General features: G+C 42.0%; 1 protein-coding gene across 7 annotated transcripts in view; it reads right to left on the bottom strand.

Annotated features, from left to right (window-relative positions):
* LOC133411475 (RNA-binding Raly-like protein) overlaps nucleotides 1-11,507 on the bottom strand; it is a 46,323-nt gene extending 34,816 nt beyond the window's left edge. For 2 of the 7 annotated variants that reach the window (XM_061693909.1, XM_061693910.1), the window contains exon 1: nucleotides 10,668-10,768. In XM_061693909.1, coding sequence (XP_061549893.1) covers nucleotides 10,668-10,762 — 95 coding nt within the window. In that variant the 5' untranslated portion in view covers nucleotides 10,763-10,768. Of the gene's footprint in view, nucleotides 1-79; nucleotides 177-10,667; nucleotides 10,769-11,053; nucleotides 11,340-11,446 lie in introns of those variants that run through there. The other 5 variants (XM_061693912.1, XM_061693916.1, XM_061693913.1 and 2 more) reach the window with 4 other exon arrangements.
* Nucleotides 11,508-24,680: the final 13,173 nt, after the last annotated feature.

The raw sequence follows: 24,680 nt of genomic DNA, 5'->3' as shown, positions 1-24,680 counted from the left end.
ATGACCACAAAGATGCTATTTTAGGGTCAACTTGGTACATATGCCGTGTTTAACGAAGCGCTAAAGCAAATAGTCTCACCTGCGCTGTCATCATTAGTGTGAAATAAGGTTGTGTTTAATTTGCAGACGTCTTTATGAGCTGTCTGCTGTGACACATTAAACATGTCACTTGTGCTATCAACACACCGCAGTGACAGATAAGTGTAAAGAATCAAAGCACCAGAGACTGTGGATACGTGGCTATAATCATCTTTTTTCTAATTACTTTGAATGGCAGCCAAATGCATTAGGGACTCAAATCTAATTACATTTTTTTACTGTCTTAATTTAAAAGCTACAGCGTTGCGCAGGTCCGCTTGCTCTGCTTTTATGCACTGACGTGTCATAAAATGCGACAAAGTATTATAAAAAAAAAAAAACCCTGCGGCAAATTACATAAAAGCGGAGGATAGTGATTAAAAGCGCGGGTGCTTCGTGCCGGCTGCATATAATTTGTGACCTTCCGCACAAAGGCAAGGGAGTGAAACTGATCAACACGTATTAAGTCAAAATTAAACAATGGATTGGGGAGTTAAGCTACATTAGCGCTAAATGAAAAGTAATCATTGAGCATGATGGATCAAAGAAGGGGTGGGGGAAACTTTGGCCAGCGGGCCATATATGCATTAAAGTTAAGAGCGGTGATGAATGGTGATGAATCCTCCAAATGATCATCAACTATGATGCCATTCTCCGCCCACATTTGATGGCCAGGGGAAAAGTTTTGCAATTTTAGCGTCGCCATCAGTCTAGGATGCCTGATTCCAAATGGGCCTCTTTTGGCCTAATTCTTTCGTAGGAATTCCTCAAAAGACCCGCGCAACGTGTCCGCTTATAAATGGATGACTTTCTGTCCAATTTCCCGTCCAATTTCAGGAATGAGTCTTGTTGACTTGTTCGTGTGTCCTATTATGATTGACATGTACACCCAATTTCTCGTGACCTGGCAAAACTGTTCCCCTGAGGCAAATTTTTCCACTCACTTCTTCTTATACTGGAAAGTCAAACTTTGGCACCATGCTCCGTTACATTTGATGGCATTGGCAAAAAAAAATAAAAATAAAAAATAAATAAATCCTAGTAGAAGTTCTACCTGAAATTTGCCCAAAATGGCTGACTTTAAACTTTTTGCATGGAACCTTTATACTTTTTCATGTGTCCTCTTTTTGTGTCGATTGGCCCTAGTGAGGATCAGCGGAACGGAAGATGAATGAATGAATGAATAAATGGTGAAACTGGCGTCGTGGCTAATTCTTTTTACTGACCATTCCTCAAAATGATCGTCAAACTTTGATGCCATGCCCACATTAGAAGGCCCAGGGAAGAAAAAAAAAAACAAAACAAAAAAAACAACTTTTGTCATCTGTCTAGAATGCCTGCTTTCCCATTGTGGCTCATTTCAGTGAATTCCCATGGAGGAGCTTGTAAAAGTACAAGCACTGGAATTCACCCTCATGGCCAACTTTGTGGTTAATTTCATCAGAAGAGCCCCTGGAAATGGACACAATACAAACATTTCGAGGATGACTAACACTGAAATAGATGATTCACATGAACATGGCAATGTCTTTTCAGGTATGGGCTTAAAAATACATTACATTGTGTTAAAAACAAAACCAGTGCCCTTCTACTAAGCATTTTTGCATTATCCATTTGTTTCCCGTTCCCTTGCTGAAAGCGCAAATGACTCGGCTAATGCATGGCAGAAACATTCCGACACTCAATTAGCAATTTAGGGCTTAATGAATAGACGCCCTCGTCGAGCCGTGTCGCTCCCGGCGGATTCTAATCTCCCCCTTTGCACGGTAAACAGCGGCTAATGCGGCAGGGACGAAACAACGCTGCCTGTTATTGTGGGAATATAATAAGGCACTGCTGTAGTTCTTGTTTACCACGTAAACGCTGACATGACTGTTGAGCACTAATGTGCAACATTGAGTCATTAAAAATAAGAGGACGCATTTGAAGCTGAAGCCGAAATGTAACAACTTTTTGTGAATAATTTTGGAGCATTGAAGTCCATCCATTTGTGCTGCCACTTGTTTCATCATGGTAGGTTTCTACTTCCTGTCTTCCTGTCGGTTTGATCGGGAGCAGTGTGGTGCATTTGAGTGCATCTGTTTGTGCTTCTACTAGTTTTCTTTTGGTAAGATTTCTACTTCCTCGCTTTTATTCTTATTCCTGTTGGCTTGATAGGACTCTCAGATGGGATAGTTATTAATTGACTTTTTGTGAGGAAAGGACTTTAATTTGGATCTTCTTTGACTGGTTTCATTTTATTTTGGTAGGATTCTACCTCCGGTTTGTTTTTCATGACCATTCTTGTTGGCTTGGTAGGACTCAACTTTTTTGTGTGAACAAAGGACTTTGAAGTAGATTTTAAGTGAGCGATGAGGTACATTTAAGTCCATCGCTTTGTGCTGCTACAGGTTTTATTTTGGTAGGTTTGATACTTTCTGTTCATTTCCATTCCCGGTGACTTGCCAGAATTCTTAGCCGGAGCCGGTATCGACCAGCCTTTTGTCAACAAAATAGTTCAATTTACATCTTCTATGAGTGGTGTGGTGCATTTGAGTCCATCTGTTTGTAACGTTTGACAAGAAGGAGCAGTGACCGAAAATGACTACATTAGCTTCTCACATTAGCTACTAGCTCACTTGCTGCCTTGTGTTGTCATTTGCGATCAAAACCAGTAGAACAAGAGTAAAGGAAGGGAGTAATAGGGGAGGGTGAAAGGCGAAACATTTGCAATGCCGCGCTTCTTCAACGAGTTTAGAAGTCGACTACCAAAGATGAAGAACCAAGGCATACATCAAGCGAGGTAGGTGGATATCAGCTTATAAATTATTACTCTCTTCTTTTTTATGTTCCCTACATCAGCCCCAGTCATTTCCATATTACTTATACCTTTAATGAACTGCCTTTTTGGAGCAGTGAGCTGCTGTTTGGCCGCGTTAGCAGGTGGGCCCGTGACCGCGCCGACCTCCCGTAAAGAGAATACATCATGATTTCAATCAGCCTCATCTGTCACTTTCCCGCTGAATTTATGGCAGCGCTGCGAGGCGTGAGGACACGGGAGTTGGGGGGGGAGGGGTTGCCCTAATCTGATTGGAAGCAACCTATAGCCTCGCCCCGGCCGACGACAGCCGGGAGATAAAAGCAGCGGGACCTATAGAGGGATCGTTATCTGTGCGACACCGCTCGCTATCTCGCACCTTCTCATCGTAGCCGCTTGATGATTATCGCAGAATTGTTTTGTCTTTCATTACATATCACCAACCTAATCTGTGAGGTCCACACTGGTGCTGCATTCAAGACAGCTGGGAAATCGAAAACATCTCACGCTACACTCTTCACAGGTGGTACAAATCTAAATCCTTGGTTGGACATCATCGCCTCCGGCTGAGAGTGTTATCAAGCCTAAAGTTGAACAGGAAGTAGAAAGTTACTCAAATAAAATCAGCACACTCAAATGGACAGAAGAACTCAAATGCACCATCCCAGTTACAGAAGCTCCAAATCAAAGTCCCTTGTTCACAAAAAGATGGACATTACCAGCTCCGGCCGAGTCCTATTAAGGGAGCAAAACAGGAAGTAGGAACCTACCAAAATAAAAGCCACCAATCACAAAAGCGCCAAATCAAAATAATTTTGTTCACATAAAGTTGCTCTGAACTGGATCTGGCTGATAGTTTTATCTAGCCAATGAGTATGGGACTAAAACGAAAGGAAGTGGAAACTTGTCAAAATAAAACCAGTAGCAACGCAAACAGATGGACACAAATCAACAGCAGTCTCAGAAGATCCAAATCAAAGTCAGTTGTTCACAAAAAGATGGATTGTCCCCGGCTGAGAGTCCTATCGAGGGAATAAAAAAGGAAGTTGGAAACTACCAAAGTACAACCAGTATCAGCACAAACACCCAGATGCCTATCTATACAGAACTGTAGTCTATAAGTCTATAATAAGGCCAGTATCCCACTTCTGACACAAAAATATCCTTAGTTTTGTTTTTTTGTTTTTTTAAAATGTACATGCAGTGCCAATATTATAAATGTATGAAATGGTCAACTAAAAAATACAAAGAACAATTAACACTTGAGTGATGATATAGACTGCCACATTAGCTTCTAGCGCCAGGTTAGCAACCACATTAGGAATGACTAGCAGAGAGACTGTAGTTCCTTTTTTTTTTTTTTTTACTACTGGGAACGTTAACGTGTTTGGCTACGATCTTATTACACTTGCTCGAGCTACCCACTTAGAATAGCTTGGTGGAGGAGAGGTTATACAGTATTTGGTAGCAAAAGTGGAGAAATCGCTCCGTGTCGGGAAATGCGAGGATTTCACCTGCAGGTCTCCCACCCCTCTTCTTTCACACTGGCACGAAGAAAAGGAATAATCCCTGTCTCTCTCCTTTGTCAACCAGAATCTATATCCTTTGAAATGATGTAATTTCTGAATCAAAATTGACGGCGACGGCTGCTCCCGCCTAATGTTCCCTGAGGCCATTTTGCTAAGACGGATTCTTCTTCCATGAAAGCGCAACCACAAGAAAGCATTGCATTGAAAGACGAAGAAAAGTGCAACAAAATGCTAATCCAGGGATGGATGACCTTTTCCGGATGTTTTGGTGCCCACATACGTGTCCAAAAGACCAAAGAAGATTAAAAGGCTCACCCGTCCAAGAAAATGAGAACATAAAAACATACGAATAGCGATTTAAATCTGGTAAATGTATACTTTTTGTTGTTAGGACTCTAAACCAGTACCCTTTGTAAACAAAATGCTGCTTTTGATTGTATTCTTCTCTTTATTCTTCTTTTACTTCTTGGTTTTATTGACATTCTTGTGGCTCGTAGGACATTTTCAGTCAGAGCCAGTACTGTCCAGATTTTGTGTTGTACTGTCCAGATTGTGTTAATCTGGACAGTATTGTCCAGATTTTGTGTTAGCAAAGGACTTGATAGGACTTTCACCCGGAGCTGGTATTGAACAACGTTTTGTTGACTCTTTTATTGCTCCTGGTTAGGACTGTCAGATGCAGCCTGTATAGACCAATTCTTTGTGAACAAAGGACCTTGATTTGAAACGTTTGTTGTCTGTGTTGTGCTGCTACTGATTTCACTTTGATAGGTTTCTACATGAAGTTTTTTTTCGCTTGGTTTGATGTCACTGTCAGCCGGAGCCGGTACTATCAAACGTTTTGTGAGCAAAGAACGTCTGTGACTGGTATGGTACACTTGAATCCATCTGTTTGTGATGTTTGACAAGAAGGAACACTGAGTAAAGATGTAGACTGCAACATTAGTTTCTTGCACTATTTTCCTTCTGTGACGGGAGTGGTGCATTTGAGTCAAATCTGTTGTTTGCGCTGTCTGACAACGAGGCGCACAGAATGAAGGTGCGATGTTAGCTTCTTGCGACAGTTTTTTTTTTTCTTGCACTAGTTTTTTTTTTTCTGTGACAAGAGTAGTGATGTTGACAAGGTGCACTGAGCGATGACTGCGACGTTAGCTTCTAGCAGTAGTTTTCTTCTTAATGCTAGTTTTCTTCTTGCGCTAAAGGTATCTTCTATGACCAATGTGGTGCATTTGAGTCCTTCTGTTTGTGATGTTTGACAAGAAGCGGCACCGAGTAAACAGCTTCTTGCAATAGTTTTCTCCTGTGACTGGCTGAAGTGGTGCACTTCAAGTTCATCCTTTTGTGCTGTGTGACAAGAAAGAGCAATGAGTAAAGCAATAGACTTCGACATTAGCTTCTTGCGCTACTTCTGTGACTGGAGTGGCGTATTTAAGCAAAGATGTAGACTGCTAAATTATCTTCTAGTAGTAGTTGACTTTGACTGAGTCAATCTGTCGTTTGTGCTGCTTAACAAGGCGGTGCACTGAGTCCAGAGGTAGACTACGTAGTTAAATTCTTGTGCTTTACAAAAACAAAAAAAAAGATTTCTGTTGTTTTTGTAAAGGTATGGCTCATGCCTGTATTGTGCACGTCCTCTCATTGTATTATCGACGTTAGACACTGGCACATCTATATACACGGCTGAATCGTTTCCCCCATTGTCAGATTAAGAAATAGAAATTCTAAAAGGAACACAAGAAGCCATTGTGTCCATGTGAATTCTCATTTTGTTTCTTATCTGGGGATGAAAACTCTTTTTGAGCCCTGTGAATGGGGGTCACGGAGCTTGAAATAGCATCAGACTCGTGCATGCAGTGCGGCGGCGAGGGCAGGGGTTAGTGAGCAAAGACGCTCCAGACGAAAATGGGCGTAATAAAGTCCTGGCGGCTGCCCATGGTGCTGAAATCAAACGCCATTTCCTCTTTAAAAAAAAAAAAAAAGAAGTGGGGGAAATGAAAAGATGCCGGTGCTGAGATGAAGACGCCGCGGGGCTAATGGCACTGCCTCGCGACAGACGGCGCTCACACACTGAGCCTGTTGTTTGTGAAAAGACGACCGGGAGCCGTGTTGAAAGATACATTTTAGTGTGGAGAAAGAAGAGAGTAGCTCTAATAGGGAACAGTGGGCATTGGCACATGTATAATGGAACATGATGCCAGTGGTGCGCTTGTAAATGTTGACATTCTCTCAGCCTCTTCGTCTATCGCAGGCATGCCTCCCTTCCTGGTCGTTGGACTCCCTACGCGTTATCTTCCACATGCAGGCGTACAAAAAGAAACGAGAAACTAATCTCTATTTTGACCTTTCAACTGGATCAAAAGGAATATATATTTTTTTTCCGTACGTTCCCAGCAGAAAACGGAAGGGTTAGTGGTCATGGCCAACTCACGGCAGCACAAAAAATAAATACAAATCTGAAGAAATAGGGATGCAACATTTCCCGTGCTTCCTGGTAGCACATATTCCCAGTTGGTTGACATGTAACTTGGCTGATGTGCTGTACACTATTGGAGCACTTCTGACACCAAAGATGCCGGTAGCTCGATCACATACGTAGTAGTCATGCCTCCATTCCAATTCACCTACAGTATTGCACAGGTGTCACTTGTCCCATGGCTCCATGCAGGTATGTTGCCTTGCGGCTGATCCTCCTACTTCTGACACCCAAGAGCGCGGTAGCTAGCTCAAGTACGCAATAGTAGAGCCCTATTTCCAATTTCATAGAGCCTCCATTGCACTCGTGTCAACTGTCACACAGGTCCATCTCACAGGCCGCCTAAAAGAGGGGTTTACGACAGACCGTCCCACTTCTGACACCAAAGTTAACTGGATCACGTAGATAACAGGAGTGGCCCTGTTCCATTCCATGCCTCAATTTCATAAGTCTCACCTGTCCCAAGAGTCCGTCCAACTGGGTGGCGCAAGGCTAATTGACATAACGGAGAGCGGGTAGTGCTGCATGTTCTGCTACACAAGCTTCCTCTTTTGGATGTGGGTCCACTGTTAACATCCCACTTCTCACGCCATTATTTTAGATGTTCAAGAACCTGTCCACTGACCACGACAGAAAGTGTACACAAAGGACAAATGACCGCACTCCCAAGGTAATCGTTTGTACCTTTTCAAGGGGCCAAAAAGAACATAAGTATGTTCCCAAGTTGTAAAAGTCAACAGAACCAGGCCAAGACAACACCGGACCCCTGAGGCGTCTTTTATTCTGCGTGTGCAGGCCTCCACTGGGCCAGAAAACAGGCTTAAGTCTGGCTTTAGTGATGCCTACCTGCCTGCCTGCCTTAACTCGATTCCCTCCTTGTGGCTCATAGTGATTCAGTGCATGTGCACCTAAAGCTGGCTATTGCAGAGCCTCATCCCTGGCTGGAGATAAGCATTGTTTGCCTAGCGGCACATTTCATGCTCAGCTTGCCTGACCTGATGTCCAGCATGCAAAGGTCTGTGGGCCGGAAACGATGTCAAATGTCCTGTCCTTCTACTATGATTTAGAGGAGGGATGGGAAAAATTCAAACTCCTTTGGACTTAAGCCTCCAGGTGTCATATTCTGTGTCTCTTCATTACCTCCGCCGAGGACGTAAAAAAATATTTTTAATAACGATTTGTATTTTTTAGAATCAACCAAAACGTTGATTCCACGAGAATCAAAAATCATCAAGCCAAAATCATGCTTCTTAGGTTCATTTAAGATCCTAAATGTCCATAGGTGTGAACGTGAGTCTCCTGCAAATGCTTGTTTCTCTGTACGTAAGCACCCTGCCCCTGGCCGGCAACCAGTCAAGGGTGTACCCCGCTTCTTGTCCAATTGTCAGCTGGAATAGGCTCCAGCTTTCCCATGACCATAATGACGACAAGCACTAAAAAAAATGGATGGATGGATCACTCAAGTGACACAATTTAGATTTTTGTCTTGATTATGAGCCTTTTTGGCTTAAATGTTAAGTGCAGCGATGCCCGACCACTGTGCCACATCAAGTGAAATGATCCAGATTCACTTAATTAGTCAGAAAGTTATTATTTTACAAATAACGTATCTTTGTTCATCTATATATCTACAGTATATATATATATATATATATATATATATATATATATACTGTATTTTTTTTTTCTTGGCTCAATAAAGGACGCTTTAGTGTACGTTGACCGATACAGTGCATGGCCCTCAAGCTGCAGGTTGCCCACCGCCGCGCTAGACGTGCATGTTTAGCAGGTGAGCTGCACGGTCAATTTCAAGCCATTACTCAAATCTACCAGCATGATTTGCATAATTTACAAGTGCAGAATTTGGACTAGACACCACCCTCCTCCTCATCCTCCTCCCTACCACCAACTCATTAAGACAGTTTTCAAGTTGCCAAGTGTGTGATGTCTGACTGCGGTTGTCAGTTATCCAGACGCAATGCCACACATTGCGTGTGTACGTGTGTGTGTGTGATTGTGTGTGCAGGAGGAGCGCAGCTGTCCCTGCCTGCATTGGCAGGTAGTGTTTTGTTTTGCCACAGCACACATTTGCACTGCAAATTGTCCAATTTGCAGATACCGCACAGTAACTTTGTATGCGCGCTGTGATGTTTCCATCACCTTTCGATAGAACATTAGGATTAAGGGCGTGCAACCACATTTCCTCGATCGATTAATCGAGGAAATTAACTATTGATTAATCGTAGGGCTGGGCCATTCATCGTTTTTATTGATTATTTCCAGTTTATTCCTCAGGATGTTTTTTTTTTTAATCGATTTTTCTTAGCAACTTACATAGTTGTGGTGTGTCCATGTTGAAATGCACTGCTTGCACTAACAACATGGCTGCGAATTGAGAGGTAACAAAAGCACAGTCCATGTGACCAAGTTAGCGACTTTTCCGACTATTTTTCAAAAGAGGAGCTAGCGACTTTAATTCCCACTAAGAAACAGACAACATGACTGTGATGATAAATGTTAAATGCACTTATATAGCACTTTATCTGCAACAGCACGGTGCCCAAAGCACCTTAATGGAAAATGTATACCTCGCATGTCATTAACGTAATAGGATAATTGCCTAAGCTGTTTTCAACTTACTGTCACAAAATCAATAATTAAAAAAAAAAAAAAAACAATGTTCTTGCTAAAAGTTGTTTTTTCTTTATGTCTGAGTAGACTCTCAGTCATCCAGGTCATTGTATGGTAACCCGCAAAGGTTGAATCATGGCAACGAGACTCTGCTTGCTTGTTGAATTTGTTGTGTTTTCTGAAAATCTTCAAAAAATGACTTGTACATCATTAGCCTAATAGCATAATTGCTTAAGTTATTTCAGTTGCGTCCCTTGCCTCGGTGAATTGTAGCAGAGTCAAGCTTGTTTTAATAGGATTACTAGGAGGTGACTGCTAGGTCAGTATGCAACCTGGAAGCGTCTGGTAAAGCATGAAAATAATTCACACAAAAAGGACTCTCACTGGTGTTGTGTGTCCCTGTGCTGTTTACGTGTCTTGATCCATTAGGTTCTCTCTTCCTGTGGTATGTTTATGACGCTGGCACATTTGCATGTGGGCAGGTATAAAGATCAGTGCCTGAGACCTCCTCTGGGCCAGATATCCTGAGACTGCTGCACGCCGCATCTGCTTTCTGACATTTTTGCAAACATAATAAACTGTGCAGTCACGCTATAATGCGGATTGTTTTTTTAAGTGTTATTGAAGTTGTTACTCTATTTTTGTTTTTTACACTGTTCAATATTTGTATCCATTGCTCTTGCTGTCTCTTAATATATGATATAAGTGCCGTAAATGCTATAAAAACATGCCTATATATATATATATTTTTTTTAAATAAGGTATTTCTATGTCACAGATTTCAGTTATTGCAGGGGTGGTCTGGAATGTAACCCCAGCGATGGAGGGGGGATTATGTACACATTATTCCTAGATCTCTATTATAATAATTTGGCCCAGAGGAGTTGTGCTGTAGCATGGATGTAGTTTAACATCTCATTGGTCTTCCTTAGACAGGAACCTAACTGAGAGTGAATCAACGAGCCAAGTATTGTGCTCCATATTAACTCATTGCTTCAAGACACTATTAAATGACAATCAATTAAACCACGATTATGTCCATCTTTAATTAAAATAAAAGAACACTTTCCTTCGTTTATATTTTTCATATTTTAAAGGATACATACTGTGCGTTTTTTTTTCACAATTTAAAACAGCTGACATGCATATTTCAAAATACCTCAATGATTCAGAATGATAGCACACTCCTTTCTTATTTTTCTTTTTTTGTCTCGCTGAAATCAGTCTGTGTTGCCACTGCTCACTCCGTCCCATTCTACTGCGGGGCCAATGCAGAGAGTACTGCGCTAATCATCCAGATGACCACGGTCGCAGCTAGGGGTTGCGGCCACTACTTGCAGAAGCGTTTGCTGAAAAAAGCAAGTGCCCATTAAAGCTGTAAAAGCATGGAATATATTTTCAATTGTGGGGGCAGCACTTCACCTTTAAGAAAAACGAATTCATTCATTCACTGCCAGCCTTCCCAGTTAACATGGATATTTGACTTCTAAAGCCGTCAATGGCAGTGAATGTGTTAAAATGTGCAGTCATCCAACAAAAGTTCACCTGGCATCGGCATGAAGAACTCCAGCAAAGTTCCATTGTCACCTGCTGGAAAATAATTAAATCCTCCAAAATCAAAAATCTTTTCCATTTCCACCACCGACATTGCAAAAAAATAAAAACAATTTTCAAAAAAGTCTGAGTAAAATTGCCTCCAAAATCAACGCAAAAGGAGCCACAGTAGAGACCAGGGGCGGAAGATGGAGCAAAAGCTGGATGCTGCTGAAAGAGGCGAGCAGCTCCAAAACGGTTCCACGGGCACGTATGTGTCCTGCGTGGACGCGCAAGATGAATTGAAAACATTGCATGCGTACACAGCCGTGGGCCGAAGACCGACAACAAAACAAGAAAAAAAACAAGAAGAGAAGAAAACGTGAGATCAAATGATGTACTCACCGAGCGGGAGTATGGAAAAAGAAACGTGGCGGTTGCTTGGCTCGCAGGCAGGCTGACACTCTCTCCAGTGTGTCCGCTTGCTGCTCGCAGCATCAGCCGGCGCTGGCATCACGTGACTCAGGAGGGGCCACGCTTGTGTGGATTGTGAGGTACAGGCACGTGGATTCATTTGGTCGTCTTCCCCCCCCCCCCCCCCCCTTCTCTCCTAATGAATGAATGGACGGAACATCCAGATATGTAACTACACACCCTCTGGACACATCATTAGGTACACATAAGAAGAGCCAAAACACACACAAAAATCAGCCTTTACAAAAGATAATAAATGGTCACTTTTGATTGACACTATATGTACCATTCAATTATCACCAGGCTTGGTGTTACGTAATGAAAATACACCCAAAAATATATATATTTATTTTTTTATTGGAATACAGTTTTAAAGTAACTCTCCCAACCCTGGTTATCACAGTTCTGAGGATTAGGTTTCAAATTAAGGAATGTTGGGAAGAAAGCACACAAATATTAGGGGGAAATAAAAATAAGATTTGAAAACATGCAATTATTGTGACAAAAATATGAGAAAAATTACATTAAATATTGGATCTCAAAATAATAAGAGACTGCATTTTAAAAATAGAATATTTTTAGAAAAATAATTATAATATATAAATATATATAAATAACTATTAGACAAATATATTGGCCAAAATATGAGAAAATAATACAATAATAGACCAAGTGTAGACAAATATTGGAACACAAATTAGGAAAAATAGAAAATACTGTATTACAAAATGTAAAATAAAAAATGTGTCAATATTGACAAAATAATTCAAAATACTCTATTTGGAAAAAAATAAAAATAGTAAAATTGGTATAAGAAAAAGAAATACACTAGCTACAAAAGACATACAAAACCATTACCACAAAAATACAAAATGATTTAAACAAAATACAAGAATATAAGAAAAAAAGAAAAGAAAATATATATATATATATTCTGGAAAAAATACACAAATTATGAAAAGGTATCACGACAAGAAATAATAAGTAATACTACGATATATAAAATAAATCGGCAAATATTGGCCAAATAATACAAAACTATTTGAAAAAAAATAGAAAATAAAATCATATTACAAAAGACAAATATATAAATACACACACGTACATACATACACACATACAAAAAGTAGGACAAAATACACTAAGAAATGTGCAAATATATTATGACAACAATAGATTTTAAAAAAGAATATTCGGGAAACATAAATAAATATTTTATGAAAATCACTAATAATACAGAAAACTGCATGTTAGGTTCTGTGAACGATTCTAAATTGTCCATTGCTGTGAATGCAAGTGTGAATGTTTGTTTGTCTATCGAGCCCTGCGATTGGCCAGCGACCTCTCGCCCAAAGTCAGCTAAAATAGGCTCACTTGCCACCTTAGTGAAAACAAGCGCCATAAAAAAAATTTATGTCTGTATATTAATTTCTGCACCAATCCCTCATGTATGTCTCTAAAGGTGAGTGGTTTGACCTCATTTTAATTGTATCGTATCGCGGTCTCACTTATTACATGTATTAGTTAAGCTCAAATATACATTTAAACACGTACTGTACAGTTAATAAAAGGTGTCTTCATTACGAGCTCGGTGCTTCTGCCAGCTGATGTGTCCTTGATGCTTTTGCTAATTAGAAGGTCCCTGAAGGCAGCATCACTTCCCCAACCCTCCCCTCAAATTGAGTAAGAGGGTCTCCACACATAATCGATATATCCATTTATACCTCTGGGCTACAAAGGGGGCTCTCTCATTAAAAACTACTTAAAGAATGAATCAAGTGAGTTTCTAAGGAGCCCGGGGTTAATGTTGATAATCAATGGGGGGGCTTTAGGCCAGGTCGGATGAGAAACAGCTCTGCTTGTGCTTGCTCTCCTCAGCCTGTCCACAATGTGCTGCGATGACATCTGGCAGCCGTGCAGCAACGAGGAGAGAGTACATGTTGACCACAGAAACAAACTTAAGACTAGAATTCGTCCCCAATGAGAGCAACCCCCCCGCCGAGTTGTGCTTTGCTACTCACGAATTCACTGAATTGCATTTTTTTTCCCCGCTGAACGTGCCCTCATCTATTTGCCTATTTTTGTGCGCTTTCTGTAATGCGCTACGATGCCACAAGATGGTACTAATGCCAGAAGAAAAGTAGGAAACCACCGTTTTGGTTCGCAACGGACTTCAAATGGACTCGGCAGTTAACACTCGTGTCTTTAAACTGAGGAGGTACACAACATGGAGGTACACAACATTGCAGAGCGGCCACACGTCAGTCTACTGCAAAGTTTGTTGTATTTGTGCTGCTGTTTTGGTTAACAACAGAATTCAAATGGACTCAGCAGTTAACAATAGCATCTACAAGAGATACAAAGATTCTACACACCCCGGTTGCCATTCTTTTGTGATATAAAAAACAAAAATAAAACCCAAGAGAAATAAGTTCAAAACGTTTTCCACCATTAATGTGGGCTTTAAACCCCTACAACTCAATTGGAAACAAATGTTTTCAGGGCAGGGGAAGTAAAAATAAATACAGGAAATAATGTGGTTGCACAAGTGTGCACACCCTCTTTTGACTGGATGCGGCTGAGCTCAGAATTGACCAATCACATTCAAACTCATGTTAAATGGGAGTCAGCACACACCTGTCACCATTTTAAGTGCCTCTCGATTAACCCCAAATAAAGTCTAGATGTTCTAGTAGGCTTTTCCAGGTATTTTCTTTCTTTCTGGCAGAAGCCGGAAGGTTTTGCGCTAACACGGACTGGTATTCAGAACTCTTCATAATTCCCTGCACCTTGACAAAGAACCCAGTTCCAGATGAAGAACAGCAGCCCCAAAGCATGATGCTGCCACCAACATGCTTCACAGCAGGTATGGTGTTCTTTTAGTGGTGAGCAGTGTTGTGTTTGTGCCTAACCTAACTTTTGGAATTATTGGCAATTCATCTTTGATTTCAACGGACCATGAAATATCCCAAACGCACGTGGGAAAATGTGTTACGGTTCGATGAACACAAGGGTGAACACACCAAATAATCTGAGACTCCATCCGGGCTTCTGTTTCATGGAGCGATGTATTCTGAGAAGTAAACTGGAAGTCACATATCCTGGGGCGTGCATGCTGAACACACACAATCCAACTCAGGGATTTAGGAAAGGACTGTCCAACACAGGCGTCAAACTGGAATGAAACAATTGAAATGCTGAGGTGGATTTTACCTTTGGCATTGTTTGGTCTTTTATGCCAGCTCGGAAATGGCGTAGAAACTCCCTGCGGCTACAACCTAAGCAGATCCCGGACAGTATCCGTTCATCTCTATCTAACACACACACACATGCAAGCGTTGTAATTCACTGGCTTGCGTCCTGAGCTCTGAGTGAATGGCCCAAGCAGCTCATCTTCCTCGGCCCGGATATGCATCTTCAGGCAAGGGGGGGATTGCAGCGTGTGGACCATTTGCAAGCCCCCTAGTCTCCTCCTCATAACGCCAGATCAGACTTATTCAGAGCCTCGGGTTGAGTCATGAATCTGCACGCTCCAAGAGCTGTAATTATATAGTGGGCAGCAGGACAGTCGATGCAACATTAATGGCAAAGCAGCTGTTGAGCCCCCCCCCCCCCCCCCCCCGCCCCCTCCTCTTTGTGTATGTGGGCAAACACCAATAGTGCATCACAACCAAATGTGAGTGGTGCATAAATGTTTGCGAATGTATAGCTTCTGTCCAAGGACGGGAAAAGAAATGCATTTTAATGGATGTTGAATTACCCACGAAAGGTTGAGTGGTGCTTATGCTGCCACAGATGACAGAAAAAAAAGAAGAATGTGAGATGTGAGGTGCACGCAAAGCACACTTAGGGAGCCTTATGCGAAGGTTAGTGTTTGTTGTGTGGGTGAGTAGCCGTGCAGTTTACCTTTAGAAAAATAAGCATTTTTGAATGTATTTGTTTGTATGCTGCCTTCCACATTAACTGAAGCTACTTCAAACGCCACGCCATTTTGTTGGGCCCAAAGAACATTGCTGAAACTTTTATATATGAATATTTCATATACAGTATAGTGAAGCCCCGCCTAGTCATGGTTCGCCAGTCACTAATTCACTACCTATTTTCACCCATTTGCTGGGTTGCTAGCGGAAGTTACCGAAAGGCTTAATGAACACACAAACGCATGAGCTGCTGTCGGCTACAGCTCACGCCCAGACACACACACACTTACCAACATTATACGCCACCCCACCGGGCCCCGCCTCTTAGAGGCACATGCATGTACCCAGACACTACAATTCCTAATTTCCATGCATCAATTGCTCTGTTTTTTCCCTAATCGCGGCACGGCTCGGTCCCTATTCCCCGCGAATAGCACGCCATAACATTATTGTCGTGCCTTGGGACAGTTCAGTGCCGTTCGAGTATGCCGTTTGTTCCGTTGCATTTTCCGAGGGGATGTGCACATGCGACTCACGTGCCCCTGCACGCGGTTGACGGCGCGTAACCTTTAATGCGCTAACATGTTGACGTTTGCGAGATCGGCGGCGTTCCTCTGAGAAACTAAGACCCGTGACATTCTTCAGGCTGCCGCTGAGCTGCCGTCGTTTATCAGATAAATCGCCATCAATGACTTAATTAGATTAGATGCGCTGCTTCGGTCGCCCTCCCTGTCAAACGTGCACCTGGGCCCTGTTTTTTTTTTTTGCTTTGCTTGACTACAAAGTGTTCTGCCCGCTGTCTTTGCGCGACATGAAGGCATCATTGTTCCACCCGTGTGAGCTGAATGCTTGATACGCTGCTCATCTTCCACTCATGACTTCCCAAAGTACATCCCAAAGACAATAGCTGACAGAATTTATCACAGCTCTGTGGGCTGTGACAAACTAGTCAAAACAAGCTTGCTCTAAATGCAACTGCATGAAAATGAAGAGGTAGCTTTGACTTTTTAACATCAAAATGAGACATTGACTTATAGTAGTCTACGACAGACTACTTTGAATTGCAAAAATGGCAACAAACATCACTTTTTCGGCATTTTGTCAGGTTCGGTTCTGTCACCTATATTGTGTTTGTTCCCCCCACTCCCCCAGGTTGCTGCCATAGCTTGCTTTGCTTTCACACCCACATTAGATATAACAGCGATTGTCAAAGGGAATTATCCGATTTTCATTGAATTCCTCCTGCCCGGTGATAGCTGGGATAGACTCCAGCACACCCGCGACCTTAGTGAGGAGAAGCGGCGCCCAGAAAATGGATGGTCTGAAAATTATTATTTATTTATTTATTGACTACAAATAATAATGTATCTATGTAGGCAGAACAATGAAATGCTCTTTTAGCGGTCTGCAGTTGTAATAGCCAATCAGCGCCAAGAGCAACGATAGTATATTGAAGACAAGATGTGTCTCTGTCTCTGTAACCCACCGTGATGATTGTTAACTGCCAACAAATAACTTTGATTTGTGTTGAAACCACTTGCTATTCTTATTTTTTTTAAATGTTTTGTTTCACAGAACAAAAGTGACAATTGTGCCCACGGCTCCCACAAATTACAATCACTTCATTCGGCGTGATGATCAGTTGTATTTTTCATCATTTGTTTTTATTTTGCCCGCGACCCTACTGAGGAGAAGCGGCTCAGAAAATGGATGGATGTTTTGATTTTTTTCACATCCCTCTCTATTGAAATATGTCTTTACATGAAAAAAGGACGGGCATTGCTGTGCTATGCTGAAGAAATACCGAGGACGGCGTCCATTAATCGCCTGCGACTCGAAATTCTTCACTGTATAGTCGGCTACAAAATATCTTTAGTCGCTCGACCACAAATATGCAGTTGGAAATAGAAGCAACAGTATGTTGCTTCTATCATCAATGTGGCAACAGGTATGTGAATAAAGAATATACAAACGCTTCAGTATAGGCTATTGAAAACTGTGTTGGTTGTAAAGTCATGATGCCACTAATGAGCTGTCTCTCTCTCTCTCTCTCTCTCTCGCTCTTTCTGTCCGTCTGGCTCTCTCTTACAAGGCTGAAGGTTTGACACAGACCATCCCTCACCGTTCGCCATTGCCCCGGGGGTCAACATGCGGTCAGCAGTCTTGCACGCCCACTTCCATAATTCAAACAGCCGAGTGTAGACCTGGGACTCGTTTGTCACACACAAGGAGAGAGTGACGCCACCCTTGGCCCCCGCCCCGCCAAGACGGGCTCTCACAGCTCATCGTCATCGGCCCCCGACGGGTAATGAACCTAAATGACCTGTCACCGGCATAGAGATCTATTGTAAGTGCGCCCGAGCCAGTCCGTGGTAGCGCCGGCCAGTCCTTGCATCTATTCCGCTAAACCTGCTGCTGGTGCTTTTGCGCAGCCATTATAGATTATAACAGGACGTCTCGAGTAAATACAAGTGAGACAAAGTGGCGTTTTTGTTTTTAACAACACAGCCACTGAATCCGCCAGGCGACGCTCAATTATCACTTGAGCTTTGATGCAAAAAGAACTAACTGAATTAATCCACAGCCCGAATGCGGCATCACCTTCAACGGATGCAGAATTAGAGCATGGATGCTCCGTAATGGAGGTTTCAATGGTTGTGAGGCAAAACAATAACAAAATAAATGAAGTAGAAAAACAAATAAAAGCACAGTAATCCCGTGATTCGTCGTCTCTCACTGGGATGGATTGTCATGCATGAGGAATCATCAGCTTCCTGCTTTTAAGCAGCAGCGTAGCATTGCATAGCATTTTATGTTTTTGCTAGCATAAAGTTCTGGCCAATGCTCGCTAGGTCTCATATATATATAGTCGGCTAAGTCAATGCAAGAGTTTGTGTGCAGAGGTTTGTTTTCCTTTTGCCAAGTTATCAAAATCACTATTGTATGTACCTGACAGTAAAAAAAAAAAAAAAAAGTAGATTTTTACTTTTGTACTTAAATACCTGTCAGTCTCTTTACTTTTGAGTGCGGGGGTTGAATCAGAACTAGACAAGTATCTGTACTTCTACTTAAGTACAGTGTGTGAGTACTTTTGCTACCTGTGCTTTTACATTTTCAATTGAGAGAAGAAGCACTGGAGGGGAGTGTTGCATTAATAGACCCATGTCATTGACGAGTCTGCGGGGAAAAGATCGTTTCTCGCGCGTATCGATCAGCGTGAAGGTCCACTCCGATTTGCATCGACAACAGCAACGAGGTCCAAATGAAAGTGAGCATGTTTTCTCGACTGGACACACCAGGGGTGCGTCACTCTGAAGAAAGACTCAATGCTGGGAAGGTCAACACTGACCATTACAGGGATTGATGAGTGGTGTTATCCACTGGATCGATCTGTCTGTCCGTTCGCCTACCAAAATAGCAGACTACTGACTAACCTACTGTACCTAGTATGCCCTATCTGTCCGTCCAACTGCCAACCTAGCTACCTACCATGTCCGTCGATCAATCCAACCATTTGTCCTTCTGTCCTTCGGTCGCCCCAGAAACCTCCTACGACCTTTCTGTCCATCCATCTGCCAAACTGGATACCTTAACTGTTTTTCTGTCCATCCATACACCTACCAACTATGATCGTCCATCAATCCAACCAAACAAACCTAGCTACCCTCAGTAGTCGTCCATCTATCAATCCAAATATCTGTCCTTCGGTCCACCTCCCCACCTTAGTCAAGTCAACCTACTAAGACCTATCTATCTAACCACCTGACAACCCACCTACCAACTATGACCCATCTGTCTGTCCACCCAACAACCTAGTGACAGTACCTTTCATGACCTTATCTGTTTGCCTCTCCGTCCACCTAGCAGCCTACCTACTATGTCCATCCATCAATCCGACCATCTGCCTTTCGGTCCTTCTACAAACCCAGCTAACTCCAGTGTTCTTCCACTAATCAATCATCTGTCCATATGTCTTCTGGTCCACCCGCCAACCTACTACGACTTACCTGTCCATCCACCTGCCAACCTTATTATGACCTATCTGTGTGGCCACCTAACAACCTACCTACTATGTCTGTGAATCAATCCAACCATCTGTCCATTTGTTCTTTGGTCCACCAACCAACCAACCAACCAACTACAAACTTCCAACCACCTACCAACCATCCATCTTCCAACCTAGCTACTAAATATGTCCGTCCAGCAATCCAGCCACCTATGTATCTGTCCTTTGGTTCACCTACCGACCTAATATGCTTTATCTGTCCGTCTTTTTATCAGTCAATCCTGTCCGTCTGTCTATCCATCCATCCACTTAATAGCCTACATACTACAATCCATCCTTCTGTCTGGAAATTGACCAACCAACTACAACTGAGATAGCTGCCTGTATGTCCGTCCATCTGTGTGCCTTACCTAATGTCTCATTTGGGAACTCAGTACTGTATTCTAAATGTTCCGTAACAGAAAGGTCTCAATGCATGAACCATTAAACCCAAAATATTTAGTATCTTAAATGAGCATGCTTGAAATATACTGTAAATAATATATTAATCGTCTTGTTATGTTCATAATATGTCATTGAAAGGTTGAATTTTAAGGAGTGTCCTATAAAGAAGTAGGACGAAGACGAGTGTGTGTGTGTGTGTGTGTGTGTGTGTGTGTTGCAGGCATTATTATTGTGTTCCCTTAACGCTGCAACTGATTATCAGAGACCAAAGCAATTCCTTGTGTGTGTGCGTGTGTGTGCGTGTGCGTGTGCACGTGTGCATGCGTGTGTGCGTGTTCAGCCAGCAATCAGCAAGGCGGGTCATTTGGGGTACGCATAGCACAGCATTACAAAGCGCTGTCAGCGTCATGATAAAACACAGAAGCAACAAAATAGGCATCAAATAAATAAATACAATAAAACACACGTGTCGAGCTACGTGAAGAGATGACATGAGAGTACAAATCTTCAACAGAACAGCTTCCTCGCCCTCCCAACGAGCTATGAGGACCGATTTGAGCATGCGCTGCTAATGGGTGGGCTGCTTCGCTGCTGAGAACTCGTTAGTGTCAAAGATGAAAAAGAAACTCCCGTCTCTCACCAAATGTCACTCGATGGTTTACGCCAGAAACGGCGCCGACTGTTTCTGTGTGATTACGCAAAATGTAGCGCCTTTGCGTATCATGAGCAGAAAAAAAGTGCTGAGAAACAGTAATGTATGCAAATCTAAGTCTGTCAAGGGTGCAACTGAGCTCGCATGCTTCCTGACAGCATTCTTCAACTCCCTGTGTCGGTGCATTTCTCCATCATGCTGCCAGAGAAAAAAGACCGATACTGATTTTTTTTCTGTTTAAAAAAAAATAATCAGCAGGCTCTTATAAAGTGATTGACAGCCCGGTTGTTAGTCTGCAATCTAATGCCAGCTCAAATAACACTATCATGCCTTGTTTTTTTTTTTTGGGGGGGGGGGGGTTTGTATGCAGAAGCTTTTATCACGTTTAAAGCGACACGAAAGCAGGGTACAACATGGCATGATTGTCAGATGTCTCTGAATGATTATCCTGAGCGATTATGCTGCGGTGCGGGGTGTGTTAAGATACACACACACCGACCATAAGGGGAAATTGGAGCATTTTCCCTACCTTGCGATCAACGTCAGCAAAGGCCCGATATTCAGATGCCTCTAAAATATTATCCGGAGGGATTATCCTGTGGTGTTGGAGTGTATTAAGAGTAATATTTCCTCCCTCATTCGCTCATGGCGGACAATCGTAAATGTTAAACATGTTCAATATATGTGACGTGATTTATTAAAAGGGCACAAACGTGCATTTGTTGACAAGTTCATACTGAGCCGACAAAGGCTACTAAGCAGCTCAAAAATAAACAAAGCCTCGGTTCAAATTCACAACCTTCAAACTTGAAATGATATCATTATTTCATTTATCTACGTATAACTCACTTCGCAGTGGACGTCATGGGAAGACGCAATGTTTTCTAAATAAAACAAAAGCACGGTCAGGAAAGCTAAAGTAGCTTGGCTAATGAAGGTACATGATGAGCGCTAGCAGAACTTGTTAATGTTCGAACACCATAATAGAGTGAAAGGAATAGTAACAGATCTTTTTTAAAGTTGTGTCAGAAGCACAGCACACAGTCACACTAGCGCTGACGCTAAATGTAAGATAAGACGAGAGGTGACCTGGCTGCTCCGGCAGAATGATTCAACATGCTGCTTTTTGGAAAGCCAGAGTAACAACGCAGTTAAACAGTCTTCCGGATTCATTCAAGAACAGAGACTTAATGTCTGCGTTCCCTGCACAGTATTTAAGAGGCTGTTTTTGTTTGTTTGTTTGTTTGTTTTTATGACGATTAGAGTTCCAGTAGATTCTGTTGTGTGTTCTGTTTCTGTGCATTTCTCTCGATCACATTTAGATGGCAATGTAAAGACCCATATATTTTTGGGCAATAAGTTGTTATTGTAAGAGAAACATGCCAAGAAAGTATAACTTGATTTTTTTTTTTTTTTTTTTGGCCGAGTTGCAAAGGTGCTGCAGATTCGCAGGAAGGAGACGCACACTCGGCCGTGTCGGGCAACGCTCCGTGTCGACTGGCAGCCGCTGCGAGGCACGTCTTCGGCAGCCCGTTAAACGAAAAGTGAGTTGCCGGCTCGCGTGTCGTGCTCTTGACATCTGCCGAACATCTGTTTGACTGCGCCGTTGCCTTCCGGCACCAATCCGGCCATCTCACACGCAAAGATTTTGAAAACGCACAGAACGTCCCTGAGAGAGGGAGCCAAACAACACCGGGTAGCCGTGAAACGGTGCATTTGTTCACATTTTTCAATGCGGCGCATTCGGCGTGGTAGCGAGGTCTTTATCGTCAGGGTTAGGGTTTCAACCTAAGTTGTAGGGTTTTAATAATAGGGTTTTAAGGCAGGGTTAAGGTTGGAAATTAGCGTTTAGAGCCTGGGTTGGGGTTTCAAATTAGGTTTCCAAGCCAGTCATTTTTTTTTTTTAATTCGGGTTTAAAATTAGGGTTTGAAATTGGGGCTTTAAACCAGGGTTACGGTTTCAAGCCAATTTTAGGGTTTCATGCCTCGGTTGGGCGTTTCAAGCCAGGGTTACGGTTTCAAATTAGGTGTCCAGGTCAGTGATTTCTTTTTAAATTAGGGTTGTAAGTCACTGTCAGGGTTTAAAATTGGCGTTTCAAACTAGGGTTAGGATTTCAAATTAGGCTTTGAAATTGGGGTTTTAGGACAGTGTTAAGGACTTCAAACCAGGATTAGGATTGTAAATTAGTGCGCTTTGGGGTTTCAAGTCAGGTTTATGGTTTCAAATTAGGTTTCCAAGACAGTCGTTTTTTTTTTTTTTTTTTTTTCAAATTAGGTTTGCAATCCAGTGTCAGGGTTTAAAATTAGGTTGAAATATCTTTCAAATCATGATTTCTTAGTCTCTCTCGGCTAACTGGAGAATGTTTTGGTTGCGGGAGATTTTAATTGCACATCGGACCCGGGTATACAATATATCGGCCAACCAGTGTCAACCAATCACATAACAGGAGTAGAATACTTTAGGTCAAAAGAATTTATTTTGACATATGGAGAGAGATGAACTCCTAGGTTTAGGCATCACATTTTCTCACAAATCTACTATTTTCTAACTTCCTCCTATTTACGACACAAGAGCCTGGATTGATTTAACAACCCGATTGTTAATTCAGACCATTTACCACGTCGTTGGTTTTATAGGAGAATCTGTAAGAATCTGTAAGAATCCAACACTGAGCAGACAAGCGAGATCGTCAAAGCGTGTGTGTGTAAAATAGTTCAAAGGTTTTGAATAAAATAATGCCATTCAATGAATATAAATTATCTTAAATAACTAATAAGGTCATAAAATATATACATCGATCCTGAAATAAATTGTTAATACTGCAAGTTTAATATAATATTCAATATTATATTTCCCAATCTAATTACCGGTAATTAATGAATATTTAAATGACTATTTCACATTTTCTTATTGTATTTAATTGCCATTATACTTATTTATTTTCGGCACAATAAACCCTCCATATTTATAAAATGCAAACAAATTCAGCAAAATTCAATTCACTTGAAGACAATTGTAGGAGCAAAAGATATTTTTTCTCAAACTTTTCCACCATTTTATTGACATTTCTTACCCATTATTAACATCGTAAAGGAACACCCGTTAGTGTTACCAAATATAATGCTGTCCTTCTGGTATTTCTAATGTTTTGAGAGGGTCAGAAATTCCGAATCTGTATAAAAAGCCTGCTACCGAATGGAGCTTAACGCCACAAGAATAGAAAATCCATAGCGAAGTCGCAGTCTTCCGTTAAGTGTCGGCTTTTAAGATCAACCCTTTTACAAGTAAAGAATCTTGCAATCAGTCCACCTAAAACGGAACAAGTGCCGCATGTATTATAGAGCCGCGCATTGGCGTTACTGTGGAAACGGGTTTCGTGAGGAGCCAGCAACTATATGATTAGTATGTACCTCGAGGCCCCCGGCGCACCGGAGCCGTCCCGCTGTGAGTCGAGGCAAACACACGCTACACGGGGGTCTTCACTCGTAGTAGGAATAGAAGAACACAAACACAATTACTTTCTTCGCACACATACAAAAAAAAAGCGTTAGACAAAAGTCGGCTCGCCACTGTTGTCCTTTCTGAACAATTGACCCCCCACTAAATGTGTTGTGAATTTCAACAAGCTGTGGTGGAAGGCGACTGATTCTCCGAACATCCAACTCCATCTTGGTTTGTTTGCTTTATTGTAGATTTTCTCTTGATGTCAACGTCAACAATGGAATCGCCTTGAAAGACTGTTTTGATTTTGAGGACCGCAATTTGGGGGCCCGCCGTGGGAAACGTTTTGAGGCGCCACAAACTGTACCAGTCTGTGCTCCATGATGTTTTCATTGAACCGCAAACAACATGTCGCGATTCTGAAGGGAAACGCAGTTCGCGCTAGCCGCTGGAGCTGTATTAGCTGTGTAGTCGGGCAAGAAATAAAAGGAGGCTTTTGAATTCATTCATTGACTGCACTCGAGCCTTTCCGTGACGGAGACTCTCGACATTTCTCTTTTTCAGCCACAGGTAGATATGAAATTATAAATATAATTAAGTATACTTGTAAAACAAAAGCTACGGTACGTACCGTATTTACTTTATTGCTACAGCTTGGCTACGGTTGGCTGAATGTCGCTCCTACCCCAAAATGTATATCT

This window comes from Phycodurus eques, chromosome 13 (assembly GCF_024500275.1).
Source record: "Phycodurus eques isolate BA_2022a chromosome 13, UOR_Pequ_1.1, whole genome shotgun sequence".
Classification (NCBI taxonomy): domain Eukaryota; kingdom Metazoa; phylum Chordata; class Actinopteri; order Syngnathiformes; family Syngnathidae; genus Phycodurus; species Phycodurus eques.
This window is presented reverse-complemented; position numbering and strand designations above follow the sequence as displayed.